Source organism: Coregonus clupeaformis, chromosome 6 (assembly GCF_020615455.1).
Source record: "Coregonus clupeaformis isolate EN_2021a chromosome 6, ASM2061545v1, whole genome shotgun sequence".
NCBI classification, from domain to species: domain Eukaryota; kingdom Metazoa; phylum Chordata; class Actinopteri; order Salmoniformes; family Salmonidae; genus Coregonus; species Coregonus clupeaformis.
The window spans coordinates 32,326,295-32,341,755 of record NC_059197.1 but is presented as its reverse complement, the minus strand read 5'-3'; the positions used below and the strand labels follow the sequence as shown (position 1 = coordinate 32,341,755).

Here is a 15,461-nt window from a genome sequence, read left to right as displayed (position 1 = left end):
TAGTAAGCAGTGCACTAACAGGGTGTGATTGTAGTAAGCAGTGCACTAACAGGGTGTGATTGTAGTAAGCAGTGCACTAACAGGGTGTGATTGTAGTAAGCAGTGCACTAACAGGGTGTGATTGTACATTTGTGTTAGCCTTTACCGAAGCGCTCCAGCATCTTATCCACTAGCTCCAGCGTATCACTCTCCTCCAGGTCAGCCATGGTGAAGGAGGGGTGGCGCCCACACAGATAGCACTTAAACAGGTGCAACTCAGGACCACCCAGGGCAGTAAGAGAACTGCATGGACTAGAGAGAGGAAGGGGAGGAGAGAGAGTTCGCATTTGTAACCGGTGTGAAATGGCTAGCTAGTTAGCGGTGCGAGCTAGAAGCATTTCAATCGGTGACGTCACTCGCTCTGAGACGTTGAAGTAGTCGTTTCCCTTGCCCTTGCAATTTACCTGATCAACAACTGTGTGCATGTTACCTCTCTGTGACGAAGGCTCCCTCTTGGGGCTGCCTGCTGGCGTGTGATTTCAGGAGACTCATTGCGGATCAGCTGGACCCTGGAGGAACAAGAGGACATAACCTCAACGTTAGGACAACGTCAGGACAGGAGAATGGATGGGAGGAGGATTTGTCAAACCTTTAAAAGTAACTTCATAGATTATGGTAACATTTGGAAGAGCCAAGCCAAGCAGAAAACAACCTGATAGTGTTATGTGGTCACAGTATGTGTGTAATACCCATTGATAGCATAGTGTAGCTAAGGTGTGTAGTTCCGGTTTGCCAGAAAAGCTCTGAGCCTCTGACGTTCTCGTCCTCTTCCTCGAGCCATAACTAGAGGGAGGTCTCGCATTGTTCCAGCGCCCCTGCAGGATCCTGACAACATCCCAGTATGTTACGAATTGTGTAGGGGGTGGTTGGTTTCCCAAAATGACGTTTGGGACTGGAAAGGCGCTATTCAAAACCCCATCAGTTATAATGAAAGTCTTGCTAAAAGCCTTTGGCTGTATCAACAAGTCTTACATGTTTCTCTAACCAGGTAGCCTTGGGTCAAACTCCTAATAATAATTTAAAAAACAAATTGAGGTAACCGAAGGTAATATAGCTCCAATGACTCATTTTTAGTTCAAACATGTAACGGACGGACTCAATCATCTGACGCTAATCGTTCAAACACTCGTTTCCGGAGGCCTAACAGACAGTGATACCGGTCCACTCACCTCTGAATCAGAGTCCATTTCGGTTCCACCGACAGGCTCAAATCACGAGTCTCCTGTGAAGGGAACGAGATTCCGGTGCTGTCGGTAAAATTAATGAAGTGGCAGGGGTTGAAGTAAGTAGGTAGGTTGCCAAAGGCCTAGTGGTATTTGTAGCATTCAGGTTGCATTACATACCAAGCAAGATGCGACACTGGCAGGTGGATTTTCTATAAACAATGCCTTTCAACGCCTATTTTGCACCTTTGAAAAGAATCCCCAACTATACAGTCAAGTACATCTACAAAGTTAGAATACCCTACTCACAACACTAATAATGTACCGGCACAAGTGGTCGTGTTTACACAAATGAATGCCCATGTAGTATTTTCAAAGGATTGACAATCTATAACCATTCTCTCTGGAATTTCTGAGCATTAAATCCAGACCTTTTTTGCATTAAATTGCACTGCCATAACGTAAAACGTTTAATTCCCTCACATCACTACACCTCTCAGAAGTCAAATATTTGATAGTTATCATTTTTATTTGAAAAGACAATACATGGAAATATGATACAAAAATACGTTTTAAAGCTAAAAAAAGAAGGAGACAAAAGACTTAAAAAAGCCAAAGAAGATGAGATGAAATAAAGACAAAGCATGATGAATCTCTGAACACCATGATGATTTAATGTACCAGGTCTACATGTAGGTGACCTATAACAGTAGTGGATACCAACCCATTGAACAGGGCTTAACGAATACAATTGCATCTTTAAATCATTACAAGGAGGTCAAATAAAACCATGAAGATTAGATTTTAAATCTCAAAAAGAAAAAATGATTAAAACCCAAATTAGCACTATGTTCTAACTCAAATATAATATAACCTCTGGTGAAAGTATACTTGTATTTATTGCACATAAAAACAATTAAATGATTATTCTTGGCAGATTATGTCAAAAAGAAAACGTGTGTTTAGTATGATCATTCACATCTTCATCCTGAAGTTCATCTGTGGAGAGAGAGAGAGAAAAAACATGTTTTATTAGGGAGAGGAGAGGAACACCCCTACATTGGACAATCACCCAGACACCTGTGGGTAGCAGTTCTCCATTGATGAAATTAGCCAACTTTGTCAAACTTTAGAAGCAGTGCGCCAAATGGCATGTAATTACATGGTCATGCAGGCTACATTACAGTCAAGTGTAATGTAGCAAACTGGGTACTTATGAAACACTTCCACCACAAAAACACACCACACACACACTTCCCGGGGACCATCGGGTGATCTGAATAATATCAGCACCAGGAAACATTAGCGAGACAGCCCCCACGTTCACCGTGAAACAACCCCCCCATGCAGACATGCCCCTGCAACACAGCCCAGTGTTAAAAGAACCTGCTGAGTGAGAATCAGAACTGATAGAAAACCTGCTCAGATGAATCGGCTTTCCAACCAGCACCTCAGGTTCCTAAACACACACAGTACCTCTCTGTAGTTAAACACATGGTCTGATACGGGGGTGGGTCAAACAGCGCGTCCATTGTTGCTACAAATAATCTCGTATGCATATGATTGTACGCTGCTTGTCTGGAGTAAGGAAGCAATGTTCACCTTGCGTGCGCTGGTGGGGTTCTTTGGGGACTTGCTGCTGTTGGTCCGTGGGGACTTCCTCTGTGTCTTCCCTCCTGGCTGGGGGGACTTCACACTGCGGGGAGACTTCACTTCTCCGGACCGTGGGACACGGGAGCTTTTGTTCCCTGGAGACTTGCGTGTGGCATGTCCTGGGGATTTACGTGTGGAGCTCCGGATCTTATTCATGCCTCTCTGTAGGAAGCCACTCTTGGAGGCTGCCTTATGGGGCGTGTTGTCAATGGAGAACACCATGGACTGTCTCCGCTCAGCCTGACAGACAGAGAGGATGGGTGGATGTTTGAGTTCTACTGTTTGGAGCATGCTAACAAATGTCCTACCACTACCATTGCTGCTAAGTAAACAAACCACATGTTAGAGTCCCGAGGAACAAAGAGAGATTTGGGGGGGGACGGACGGACGGACTCACAGGGCTAAGGGGCTGGCGGTTGTTGGATGAGCCGAAACGACCTCCTTTAGGGGTAAGAGGACGCGGGAAACAGCTGGTTGCCATCCTCTTAGCCTGAGAGAAGAGAATTCAGTAAATGTATAATTCAATAACAGGTTAAATGATTGAAACCCCACATTAACATCCTATTCAACTCATCCCTAGAGGTCAACATCTACCCATTTTCCTTGTTTCCAACCTCCCCATCTACCCCTTTCTCCCCCTCTACCTCAGGTGTGTCTGGTTCCTGGTCTTTGGCTGAGCGTTTGAGTGACAGGTTGCTCCCCCTGAGGTTGTGTGTGTTCTGGTTGTTTAGGGAACTGCTGGCTTTAGGTTTGGGGGGCATCAGTGAGAGGCGGTGGGAGCCGTAGGCTGGCCTGGTGGCTGTGCTGCTGTCGGTCTGTCCCTGGTGGAGGGAGAGCCGGTGGGAGGACAGAGACTCCTGAATCTGACCGGGCATCACAGAGGCCCTACGGATAGTCTCCGTGGGGTCGCCCATGCGCAGGTCGTCATCGGTGAACTCAAACGCCGGTCCCAGGCTGGGCTGCAAGGAGGGGGGTTAGAGGTCAGATGATTACAAGCAAAACATTTTTAGAGAAACTGACACAGATGGCAAGATGGAGAGTGAGTAACGGTGAGCTGGTGTGTGTGTGTGTGTGTGTGTGTGTACCCTGGACTCCAGAGGATAGCTGCTCTTTAGGTGCGGCAGACAGGACTGGTTTCTGGCCTGCAGCTCAGCGATGCGCATCCAGTCATCAGCAGCATGTTCTGGCTCATTCTCTGCCCCCACACAGAACTGGCCCGTGCCTACACAACGTGCAAAACATGAACACACACATATTGTAGTACCAACTCTGGGCCAATCGTCTCTCGGTGCCTCCTTGAATGTCTGATTGAACTGGGAGGCAATGGAGAAGTGTCATAGGCTAAGGACAAGAGGTTAGTTGTAGACTGCATGTATGTTACATACTCTGTGGAGGTGCAACGTGGATGGTGCTTCGTCGGTATCCAGGGAGACTGAGGAGCTGATCGCTCAAGGCAACAGCAGGCTTTCCGGGGGTGTCGAAGATCTCCATGGAGACAGGTCGTGCGGTGTGTGTTCCGGTGAGGTTGGGATGGGAGCGGGTGGAGGCCAGGCTGTAGAACGTCTCATTGTCACTATCCCCAACGGCTCCTCCGCGACCCGGGGTCTTCTTATTGGGGGAGAGAGGGGGAAGGAGGAGTCAACCATCTCACTCACTATGCTGCAATTCAGTGGTCTTCCTCAGCTGGTCGACCAACCTAAAAGACAGCTAGAGGTGCTACATGTGGGTCGAAAACCAAAAGTGGTACAGGGTGCTCCCAGGTATGTAGTGAGGGAGGGAGAGTGCGGTGAGAGAGAGGGAGAGTGAGAGTGCAGTGAGAGAGCGAGGGAGAGTGCAGTGAGAGAAAGAGTGAGAGTGCAGTGAGAGAGAAGGAGAGTGCAGTGAGAGAGAAGGAGAGTGCAGTGAGAGAGTTGAGTGAGAGAAATGGAGTGAGTGCAGTGAGAGAGGGAGGGAGAGAGTGCAGTGAGAGAGGGAGGGAGAGAGTGCAGTGAGAGAGGGGGAGGGAGAGTGGGAGTGTGTGCAGTGAGAAAGGGAGGTGGAGAGTGAGTGTGCAGTGAGAGAGGGAGAGTGAGTGTGCAGTGAGAGAGGTGACCCAGTGCTCCCTCCACCTTGCTCATGGTGATGTTGATGACCTGGGTGGTCCTGCGGCGTCTGGCTGAAGAGGTGGGTGCTCTCTTCCTGGCTGAGTCCAGAGCCAGCTCTCCCAGAGACGTGATGCTGCTCTCTAACCGGCACTCAGTACTAGTCCTGGGGGAAACAACCATTATCAACCTAGCTCTTTATGGTGGCAGTATCAGTTAAACTAATGCTGCTGAACAGAAGTTATAAACCTACCTGTTGATCTGGCGGTTATTCATGGGGGTGAAGTAGAGCGTCTCCAGTGACTCCCCTCCCAGAGCACGACGTTTAGCAGCTACACGCTCCGAGCTACGCACCAGGGGAGTACTGGACTCCTCAGGCCCCGACGGCCTCCTACAGGGCAGGGAGAGAAGGAGATGAATAACAGTCACCTAGCTGCAAGGCAAGGTAAGAGGAGTTCGTAACAGAAGACAAGGCAAAAGGTGAGTTACGTGGTAATGTTGAGGGAGTCATCCAGGCTCAGGTCCAGGCTGTCTCCGCTGGTCTCCTGGTGCGTCTGGCTCAGGGGGACTTTCAGGTAGACACTCCCTCTACCCCCTCTCATCTTCTCAATCCTGCCTGGCCCCTACCTCAGGTCGCACCTGGCTCTGCTCCCGAAGGTGACGGTCAGCAAACGCCAGCTGTAAACATACAAATCATTTCAGTTTCATGTGAAGAGCAAGCTGACATACTGTATGGTAGAATGCATAATAAAAACAGATTGAGGGGGTAGATAATGTGTGTACCTGTGCCTCCAAAGTGTTGACCTTGGAGCTGAGGCTCTTCTCCTTGCTCCTGGCCTTCTCCAGCTCCTTCTGCAGCAGCTTCTTCTCCGCGCTAACGGCACTGACCTCATGCTCTCTGACCTCCAGGCTGCGCTGCAGCTCCATCACTTGCTCCTGAGACTCGGCAAGCTGCTGCTTCTTCCCCGAGTAGTGGCTCTTGGCCTTCTCAACCTGGGAACACACAATAAGCCACACCTCAACCTCCAAATAATAATTATATCCACTGCCGGGGTGGGGTGGTGTGTGTTAGCTCAGAGATGTGTATGTGGTTGTGTGTTCACTGGTCAGACTCACCTGTGCTTTGTAGTGTTCCACTACCTCGGTGTTGGTAGCAAGTTGTTCCTGTAGCGCTCTGTTCTGCCTCTCCCACTCCTCTGTTCCCTCCATCTGTTCTCGCAGCGAGGCCAGTTCCTCCTGCAGTACACCCTCCAGCCTCTGGGCAGCACTACATTTCATCTCCAGGACCTGGTTACCCTCCGTCAGCCTCTCCTTCTCCAGGAGCAGGGCATCCAGCTGTTGTCTCTGGCCACTTTCTCTGCTCTCTGCCTGGGCTCGCAGCTCAGCCATGCTTTCCTCCAGCTCTCTCTGGGTCTGCTCTGCCTGGAGCGCCCGGGTTAGCAGAGCCTCCTCCATCAACTCCTTCTCCACCTGGCCTGCAGCCTGCATCTCCTCCTTCTGCCTGGCTAGATCCTCCCTCATAGCAGCCTCCTGCTCTTCCAGGCTCTGCTGTAGCGCTGTAGCTCTCTGCTGATGGAAGGACACCTCCCCTCTCAGTGCCTCCCTCTCCTGGAGGGCTGCGGCCTCCACCTTCTGCAGCGCTCCCTTCTGTAGGGAGTTTTCCTCCTGCTGCTTGGCCAGCTGCACCTGTAAGGCAGTGTGCTCCTCTCTCAGGAGGCTCTCGCTCTCCCTCTTCACCTCCTTCAGATGGCTGACATGTGTGGAGATCTCCTGGCGGAGTTGGGTGGCCTCTTCTCTCAGGGTGCTGAGCTCCAGGTCCTTAGCTGCCTGGAGGGCCACCATCTCCAGAGTGGTCTCCTGCTGCTCCGCCAGCCTCTGCTCGAGTTGGGTGGCCTCTTCTCTCAGGGTGCCGAGCTCCAGGTCCTTAGCTGCCTGGAGGGCCACCATCTCCAGAGTGGTCTCCTGCTGCTCCGCCAGCCTCTGCTCTAAGGACTGAGCTCTCTCCTGCTGGAGAGTTAATGCCTCTCTCAGCTCCTCCTGTTGCCTGGCCAGCTCCTCTCTCAGTGCCTCCTTCTCCCTCTGGGCCTCCTGCAGCACCTCATTCTGTAGGGAGTTTTCCTCCTGCTGCTTGGACAGCTGCACCTGTAAGGCAGTGTGCTCCTCTCTCAGGAGGCTCTCGCTCTCCCTCTTCACCTCCTTCAGATGGCTAACATGTGTGGAGATCTCCTGGCGGAGTTGGGTGGCCTCTTCTCTCAGGGTGCTGAGCTCCAGGTCCTTAGCTGCCTGGAGGGCCACCATCTCCAGAGTGGTCTCCTGCTGCTCCGCCTGCCTCTGCTCCAAGGACTGAGCTCTCTCCTGCTGGAGAGTTAATGCCCCTCTCAGCTCCTCCTGTTGCCTGGCCAGCTCCTCTCTCAGTGCCTCCTTCTCCCTCTGGGCCTCCTGCAGCACCTCATTCTGTAGGGAGTTTTCCTCCTGCTGCTTGGCCAGCTGCACCTGTAAGGCAGTGTGCTCCTCTCTCAGGAGGCTCTCGCTCTCCCTCTTCACCTCCTTCAGATGGCTGACATGTGTGGAGATCTCCTGGCGGAGTTGGGTGGCCTCTTCTCTCAGGGTGCTGAGCTCCAGGTCCTTAGCTGCCTGGAGGGCCACCATCTCCAGAGTGGTCTCCTGCTGCTCCGCCAGCCTCTGCTCGAGTTGGGTGGCCTCTTCTCTCAGGGTGCTGAGCTCCAGGTCCTTAGCTGCCTGGAGGGCCACCATCTCCAGAGTGGTCTCCTGCTGCTCCGCCAGCCTCTGCTCTAAGGACTGAGCTCTCTCCTGCTGGAGAGTTAATGCCTCTCTCAGCTCCTCCTGTTGCCTGGCCAGCTCCTCTCTCAGTGCCTCCTTCTCCCTCTGGGCCTCCTGCAGCGCCTCATTCTGAAGGGAGATTCCCTGCTCCCTCTTAATTAGCTGCTCCTGTAAGGCGGTGGCCTCCTCTCGCAGAGTGCTGAACTGCAGGTCTTTAGCTGCTTGGAGGGCCTCCATCTTCAGAGTGGCATCCTCTCTGCTCATCTCCTGCTCCCTCAGTTCCCTCAGCGCAGCCTCCTGGTCCTCCAGGCTCTGCTGTAGCTCTGCAGCCCTCTGTTGATTGAGGGCCACCTCCCCTCTCAGAGCCTCCACCGCCTCCTTCTCCTGGAGGGCTGCAGCATCCTTCTGTAGGGACCCATCCTCCTGCTGCTGGACTAGCTGCTCCTTCAGCTCTCTAAGGGCCTCCTGCTTCTCCTCCAAGCTCTGCAGCAGCTCTGCAGCTCTCTGCTGATGGAGGGACACCTCCCCTCTCAGATCCTCCTGCTGCTTGGCCAGCTCCTCCTTCCCCCTCTGCACCTCCTCCAGATGGCTGACATGTGTAGAGATCTCCTGGCGGAGTCGAGTGGCCTCCAGTCTGGCGCTGTCCTCCTGCAGCCTCAGCTCTTCCACCAGTGTTCCTCTCTGCTCCAGCTCCTGCTCCAGCCTCTCACACTTCTGTCTATTCACATCACTGTTCTGGACGGCTGAGTCCAGCAGCAGCTGTAGGGCTGACACACTCTTCTCCAGCTCCATACGTTTAGAGTCATGTTCCCTAGCCACCTCCCTCATCTCCTCAACTGCCAGGGCCTCCGCGGCACGCCTCCTCTCCACCTCCTCCTGCAGCGAGATGACTTCCTCCTTGAGTGAGGTCAGTTCTTCCTGTAGTGTCTGGGAGGCCAGAGAGGTGGTGGCTTGTAGCTCCTCCTCCAGCCCCCGGAGGCTCTCCTCCTTCTGTTTGAGGCTCTCCTCCTTCTCCTTGAGAGCTACAGAGGTCTCCTCATTCCTCTCCTGGACCTTTTCCACCTGCTCCTTCACTAGCTGCAGCTGCTCCAACTGGGCAGTGTGCTCTTCTCTCAGGGCCTCCATCGCCTCCTTGTTTTGGAGGGTTCCCTCCTGACACACCTCCTTCAGCAGGGAGATCTGGTCCATCAGGCCAGCGAGCCGCTCTCTCATGTTACTGATTTCATTCTCCTGAGCTGCAAGCTCCTCCTGTAGCGCCTCCTGCTGTAAACTGTGCTCCTCTTGCTGCTTGGCTAGCTGCTCCTCCCTGGCCCTCACCTCCCCTCTCAGGCTGCTGAGCTCCAGGTCTTTGGCTGCAGCGAGGGACGAGGCAGTGGCTCTCTCTGTCTGGAGGGCCTCTATGTTCTCTGTGGCCTGGAGGAGAAGACACTCCTTCTCCCTCTGAGCCTCCTCCAGCTGGGCCATCTGTTCCCCCAGGCTCCTCACTTCCTCCTGGAGTCGTGAGAGCTCCTCCTCCACCACCGCCTCCTTCTCCCTGTGGGCTGCTGCCTGCGCCTCCTTTTCTAGGGAGATCTCCTCTTGCTGCCTAGCCAAGTGCTCCTGCAGAGCAGTGTGCTCCTCCCTCAGGCTGCAGAGGTCCGTAGCATGTGTAGTGATCTCCTGGTGCAGTCGAGTGGCCTCCTCTCTAACAGCCTCTTCCTGCTCCTTCAGCTCTCTTAATGCCTTCTCAGATGCAGCCATCTGCTCCTGTAGGACCTCCCTCTGTAGAGCGCTTTCCTGCTGCTGCTTGGTAAGCTGCTTCTCCCTGACCTGCACCTCCTCCTCAGCCCTCCTCAGCGAGGCACCCATGTTATCCACGTGGCTGGTCAGCTCCTGGATCTCCTCTCTGGCCTCCCTCTCCTGCTGCTCCATAGCCAGATTCAGCTCCCCTCTCTGCTTGCACTCCTCCTGCACCTCCTCCCCCAGCGCATGCACCTCCCGCTCCCTTTGTTGTACAGTCTGGGTAAGGCTGGCCACCTCAGCGGTCAGGGCATGAAGCTGGGCGGTCAGGGACTCTCTCTCCTCCTTGGAGGCCAGCTCCAGAGCCTCTCTGTCGGCCCGCAGAGCACTCAGGGCTTCCTGGAGCTCAGTCACCAGGATCTGCAGTCTCTGGCTCTCTGCCTGTAGCGAGGCCCTCTCCTGGGCATGCAGGGCGGCAGCCTGCTCCTTCTCCCCCTCCAGACGGGCGATGGTGCACTCACACTCTGAGTGCCTGAGGGTGGCATCAGCCAGCTCCTGTTTCAGCTGCTCCCACTGTGGGGGTAAACAGGGAAGGATGTGTGGTTAAAACAACCACTGAAACTAAAACTTGGATGTAATGTAACCCTTGAACATTGTGATAATTGATTTAGCTTTAAGTATCTGGGTAAATGCTGACCTCCATGATAGGGCCCATGACTTCTCCTTTTTCCTGCAGCTTGGCTTTACTCAGCTCGTCCTCTAGAGAGGAGATCTTGCTCTGCAGGATCAGCATCTGTTCACTTAGAAACTCCTAACAGACATAAAAGAGCACATGAGTAAGAATGAAAAGAGACTGTAGAAAGAGCAAGCAAAAATTGAGATATTCTGGGCCTGTATTCATAAAGCATCTCCGAGTAGGTCCCCTCTGTCCATGTACATTTTACTAATTGTGTTCTAAAAGGCTAAACTGATCCTAGATCAGAACTCCTACTCGGAGATGCTTTATGAATATGGGCCCTGGTCTTTAGGCCTCACCTTCTGAGCGGTGGCCCGGTTGAGTTCAGCCTGAAGGTGGCAGTGTCTGCTGCTCCACTCCCCCTGAGCAGAGTCCTGGGCTTCAGTCAGCCTGTCCACCTCAGCCTCAGCACTTGTCAACCGAGCAATCACTTCACGCATCTGACACACAGAAATGATGAGAGTTGTCAGTTAGTAACCAATTGCAATTCCTTTAAAATTGATTAAATCCCCAAAGGCGGTGTATGGTCTTCATGACTGTTGATTTAAAAGGCTCAATGCAGCCATTTGTATCTCAAAATCAAATATTTTCTGGTAACAATTAAGTACCTTAAATGTAATTTTTGTCCAATTAAAAAATGGTCAAAAATAGCTTATTAGCAAAGAGCAATTTCTCAAGCAAGAATTTTGCTATGACTGTCTGGGAGTGGTCTGAGTGAGAGGCCTAATTGGACGAGCCTAATGGGATGGATATGTACTTCATCCCACCAAAACTGCCTGAAATTTCAGGCAGTCTTTTCAAACAGCATTATAATTTTCACAACCTCAGTGTGGAAATATATATAAAAACACAGGAAAATCAGATGTTTTCCTGCACTGGGCCTTGAAGAAAATGTGTAAAAGGAGAGTCCCTCACCTGGACAGAGAGGGTGCCATTCTCCTCTGTCAGATTATCCACCTTCCGCTCCATCTGAGATGAGTTAGTCTTTAGCGCTTGGCACTCCTTCAGCACCTCATGGAGACGGGTCCGCAGCCTAATAGAGAGATAATGCAGTTATACACAGACACTTAGCATTATCTCAGCATGACCTTGACCCTCCTCTCTCCCTGCCTACCCCTCGTTCTTGCTGTGCAGTTGTTGTAGCTCATCCCGGGGCTCCTGCTCCTGCTCAGCCTGTTCCCTCAGCAGCTTCTCAATACGGTGCTGCAACTGGCAGATCTGACTCTCTACAGGAGGGAGAGGGAGCAGGAACAGTAAGAATCCAGAGGAAGTACCGGGTACATCGGACAGAGCCAGGAAGATGGGTACCTCTCTGGGTGAGGGTGGTGGCGCTGGTGGCCAGGTCTTTCTCCAGCTCATCCCTCACGTCTCTCTCCTGACGCAGCTGCCTCTGCAGCTTCTTCAGCTGGAACTGTGGCGTGTTCATCACATCCTGCAGGGGAGAACTGCACAGGCAGGTGGGAGAACACAGGAAAACACACCGGTTACTCACATAGATCAGCAGTGTTCCCACCCAGCATACAGATCAGCTGGCAAACGTCAGCTGTTCTGGACTAGTAGCTCACTAGGCCTGTAGCTAGGATATCATAGGTGGGACACCAGAAGAGGAACGAGTGAGCACAAACAAAAACGAGGAGAGATGGAGGGACAGAGAAATACCTGACAGACGAGGACGCAACCGTTTTTAGGTCCAGAAACTGAACTGAACCAATCTTCTTTCTGCGCTGGATGACTGGGGACTCATCATCGTTGAACGAGGAGGAGGAGGGGGTACTGGAGATGTCACTGTTGAAACTAAACAGGGCTGAGAGAGAAAGAGTGCTTGTTTCTGTTCTGCAACCATAAAGGTGAATTGTTGAATGTAACCTGAAACGTGCGTGAAGGCTTACGCTTCCTTCTTAGATATTTCTCCAAGTTCTCGCTCAAGTAGAGGCTATTCTCATTGTCCAAAACAAAGCGGAGCATGGAGGCAAGCTCAACCTTAAGGGAAGAAAACAGCAGTTAGTCACATCTATAGGGCAATTTAAAAAAAAGAATTTGCCTTCATAAGTATGCCACTAAGAGCACGAGGACCCTCCTACCTCAAACTTGTATTCCAGTTGGTTCAGGTCAACATGGCTGTTGATCACACTATGGTAGTACAAGAGCACAAGCACCTGACAAAAACACACCAAAGTATATATAAAACAGGTCACCCACGAGATCTCGGTTAGTGATGGGCTGAATCATATACATGTACCCACTTTAGCACATTTTACAGTCTATACTGCATATTCTTATTGTGTATACATTTCCAAACATGACTATTGGTTTGATTTTTTACTACTAGATTTTTTTGTTCAATAAAATGTGTATTGCACTGTTGAGGAGAGCTTGCAATTAAGCATTTCACTGTACCGTTTACAACCTGTATCCTGTGCATGTAACCAATAAACTTTGCTCAAGTGTTTGGTCAAGTGTAGAGCGGAACACAATGCTGTGGACTCTGAGCATTCCATCCACCAACGCATGATGTATACTTGGCCTCTAGCTCAAATTTGGTTAGTGAATAAAACCCAGATGAATGACGCTGATACCTTCGATAACTCCACCTCCAGGTTTACGCCATTGCTGATGTTGTCCCAGGAGATGAGAGTTCCCCGTTCTGTGCTGCACCTGCAGTCACCTGGAAAAACATTGATAACAAAACTATTAGCCATGTGTCTGTGTGGGAAAACTACCCCCCCCCCATCATGACTACAAAACAGTTAGGCTTCGGAGGAGTGAGCAGTGAGTGTGACTCACCTTGCAGGAAGTCAGATACCACTTTCAGCCTCTCCTGGACATGCTGGTCCAGGTAGGACTGAGGAGGCTCCTCCTTTCTCCTGTCAGAATCACAGACGTCAATTATTAAAACAAGAAGTTACTACAGCAGAGAAAAAGCAAAACTCCCAAGTCAGCAAAATCCAGACTAGGACAAATATCTAAAAGTTCTAGGCTATTATGGAACATTGTTTTTACTCACAGTTTATAGACGAGCTTCATCAACAAAACGCCATCCTGTAAATTGTTGATGCTCCGCACCGGGAGGTCCACATTCAGGTGGTTAACCTGGTGACGAAAATGTATTACATTTAGCAAGGCATACAAAAACAAACTACTCAGCACTTATATTGGTAATGACCACAGAAAACAAAGTCGACTTACCCATTCCAACAGTGCATGCTCTTTATCAAGGTGAAGCACCATCTTTGCTGCTCACTAGATTATGGAAAACAGGAAGACATTCAGATAGCCATCAGTATCAATTATTCCACTGTATGGAAGAAACAAGAATGCACACGCGCAGCGAGTGCTCAGTCTAAGAAGCTAGCTTGCTATCATAAGCTATCAGCAACTACATGACCAAATGTATGTGGACACCTGCTCGTCAAACATCTCATTCCAAAATCATGGGCATTAATATTATGGAGTGTTCTGGGAAGGCTTTTCACTAGATGTTGGAACATTGCTGCCGCTTGTGAGGTCGGACAGTGATGTTGGGCGATTAGGCCTGGCTCGCAGTCGGCGTTCCAATTAATCCCAAAGGTGTTCGATGGAGTTGAAGTCAGGGCTCTATGCAGGCCAGTCAAGTTCTTCCACACCAATCTAAACAAACCATTTCTGTATGGACCTCGCTTTGTGCACGGGGGCACTGTCATGCTAAAACAGGAAAGGGCCTTCCCCTAACTGTTGCCACAAAGTTGGAAGTACAGAATCATCTAGAATATGCTGTAGAGCTAAATATTTCCCTTCACTGGTACTAAGGGGCCTAGGCCAAACCATGAAAAACAGCCCCAGACCATTATTCCTCATCCACCAAACTTTACAGTTGGCACTATGCATTGGTGCAGGTAGCATTTTCCTGGCATCTGTCAGATTGCCAGATGATGAAGCCTGATTCATCACTCCAGAGAAGGCGTTTCCACTGCTCCAGAGCTTTACACCACTCCCAACAGACACTTGGCATTGCGCATGGTGATCTTAGGCTTATGTGCAACTAGTCGGCCATGGAAACCCATTGCCTGAACCTCCCGACGAACAGTTATTGTGCTGACATTGCTTCCAGAGGCAGTTTGGAACTCGGCAGTGAGTGTTGCAACCGAGGACAGACGATTTTTACGCGCTCCCGTTCTGAGAGCTTGTGTGGCATACCACTTAGCGGCTGAGTTGGTCCTAGACGTTCCTCTTCACAATAACAGCACTTACAGTTGACCGGGGCAGCTCTAGCAGGGCAGACATTTGACGAACTGACTTGTTGGAAAGGTTGCATCCTATGACCGTGCCACGTTGAATGTAGCTCAGTTGATGTAGCTCAGGGATGTAGCTCAGTTGGTAGAGCATGGCGTTTGCAATGCCAGGGTTGTGGGTTTGATTCCCACGTGGGGCCAGTATGAAAATAAGAATAAAAAAATAAAAAAAATAAAAAAATAAAAAGGATGTATGCACTCACTAACTGTAAGTCGCTCTGTATAAAAGCGTCTGCTAAATGACTAAAATGTAAATGTAAAAATGTTGAACGTCACTGAGTTATTCAGTAAGGCCATTCTACTGCCAATGTTTGTCTATGGAAATTGCAGGCTGTGTGCTCGATTTTATACACCCGTCAGCAACAGGTGTGGCTGAAATAGCCGAATCCACTCATTTGAAGGGGTGTCCACATACTTTTGTATACTGTATATAGTGTAGCTATTTAGTTAACGTTACTAGCTACCTACAGATAAAGTAGCTAGCTTGACTTTGACATAGGTTACTATAGAGATAGCTACTTAGAGAAAGGAATCTCTGGTTACTACCTAACGGCTAGCTAACTACTCCCAGTGCTAACGTTAGCTACTAGCTAACACTGGCAGTGGGACTAGCAAACTAAAACGTTACCGTAGCTTGTTAATTCAACCATTATTAACGAGCAGAAATATGTCTTACCTTTGCAATTAGCTAGCTATATGTAGAAATCATTTATCAATTCCGTCTCGAAAAAAACCAAAACTTTGTGTTTCGAACTCCAAGTCTACTTTCGAAGTGCCAACAAGTCTACGCTTTCAAATTTCGGCGCTGGTGATTATCAAGCCTTCCTATTGGATCCTTCAGAGCTGCAAGACGCCAATTGGTTATTTGTGCAAAACTCGCCATTTTGTGAGCCAATAAAGATTTACTGTAGTTTTCAGTTAATAAGTTCTTATGGATAAAACATTAATAGTAATTCGTCAAACCTATACACTATTCTATTTTAAGGGAACATTTCAGAACATTTTTCAACGGGTTTGCTGC

At 50.2% G+C, this 15,461-nt stretch overlaps 1 protein-coding gene across 1 annotated transcript; it reads right to left on the bottom strand.

Moving 5' to 3' along the window:
* Positions 1-1,710: 1,710 nt before the first annotated feature.
* Positions 1,711-15,232, bottom strand: numa1 (nuclear mitotic apparatus protein 1). Its single transcript, XM_045220150.1, has 26 exons — positions 15,117-15,232; positions 13,359-13,412; positions 13,177-13,262; positions 12,957-13,036; positions 12,749-12,837; positions 12,254-12,328; positions 12,062-12,152; positions 11,832-11,976; positions 11,481-11,617; positions 11,287-11,398; positions 11,088-11,205; positions 10,472-10,612; positions 10,134-10,247; positions 6,053-10,009; positions 5,720-5,929; positions 5,576-5,614; positions 5,426-5,541; positions 5,190-5,327; positions 4,964-5,102; positions 4,241-4,463; positions 3,941-4,077; positions 3,500-3,814; positions 3,253-3,345; positions 2,805-3,095; positions 2,621-2,661; positions 1,711-2,201 (listed from the first exon to the last, which is right to left on the bottom strand). Exons 2-26 carry the CDS (start codon positions 13,398-13,400, stop codon positions 2,198-2,200), a joined length of 6,933 nt encoding a protein of 2,310 aa, XP_045076085.1. The 5' UTR covers positions 13,401-13,412; positions 15,117-15,232; the 3' UTR covers positions 1,711-2,197.
* Between the last annotated feature and the right edge of the window lie 229 nt (positions 15,233-15,461).

Coding starts and splice junctions, on each gene's coding strand:
- numa1 (XM_045220150.1), bottom strand. CDS start 13,400: ATGGTGCTTCACCTTGATAAAGAGCATGCACTGTTGGAATGG. Junction 11,618..11,831: donor GTTGCGTCCTCGTCTGTCAG/GTATTTCTCTGT, acceptor CTGCCTGTGCAG/TTCTCCCCTGCAGGATGTGA. Junction 3,096..3,252: donor ACCGCCAGCCCCTTAGCCCT/GTGAGTCCGTCC, acceptor TCTGTCTGTCAG/GCTGAGCGGAGACAGTCCAT.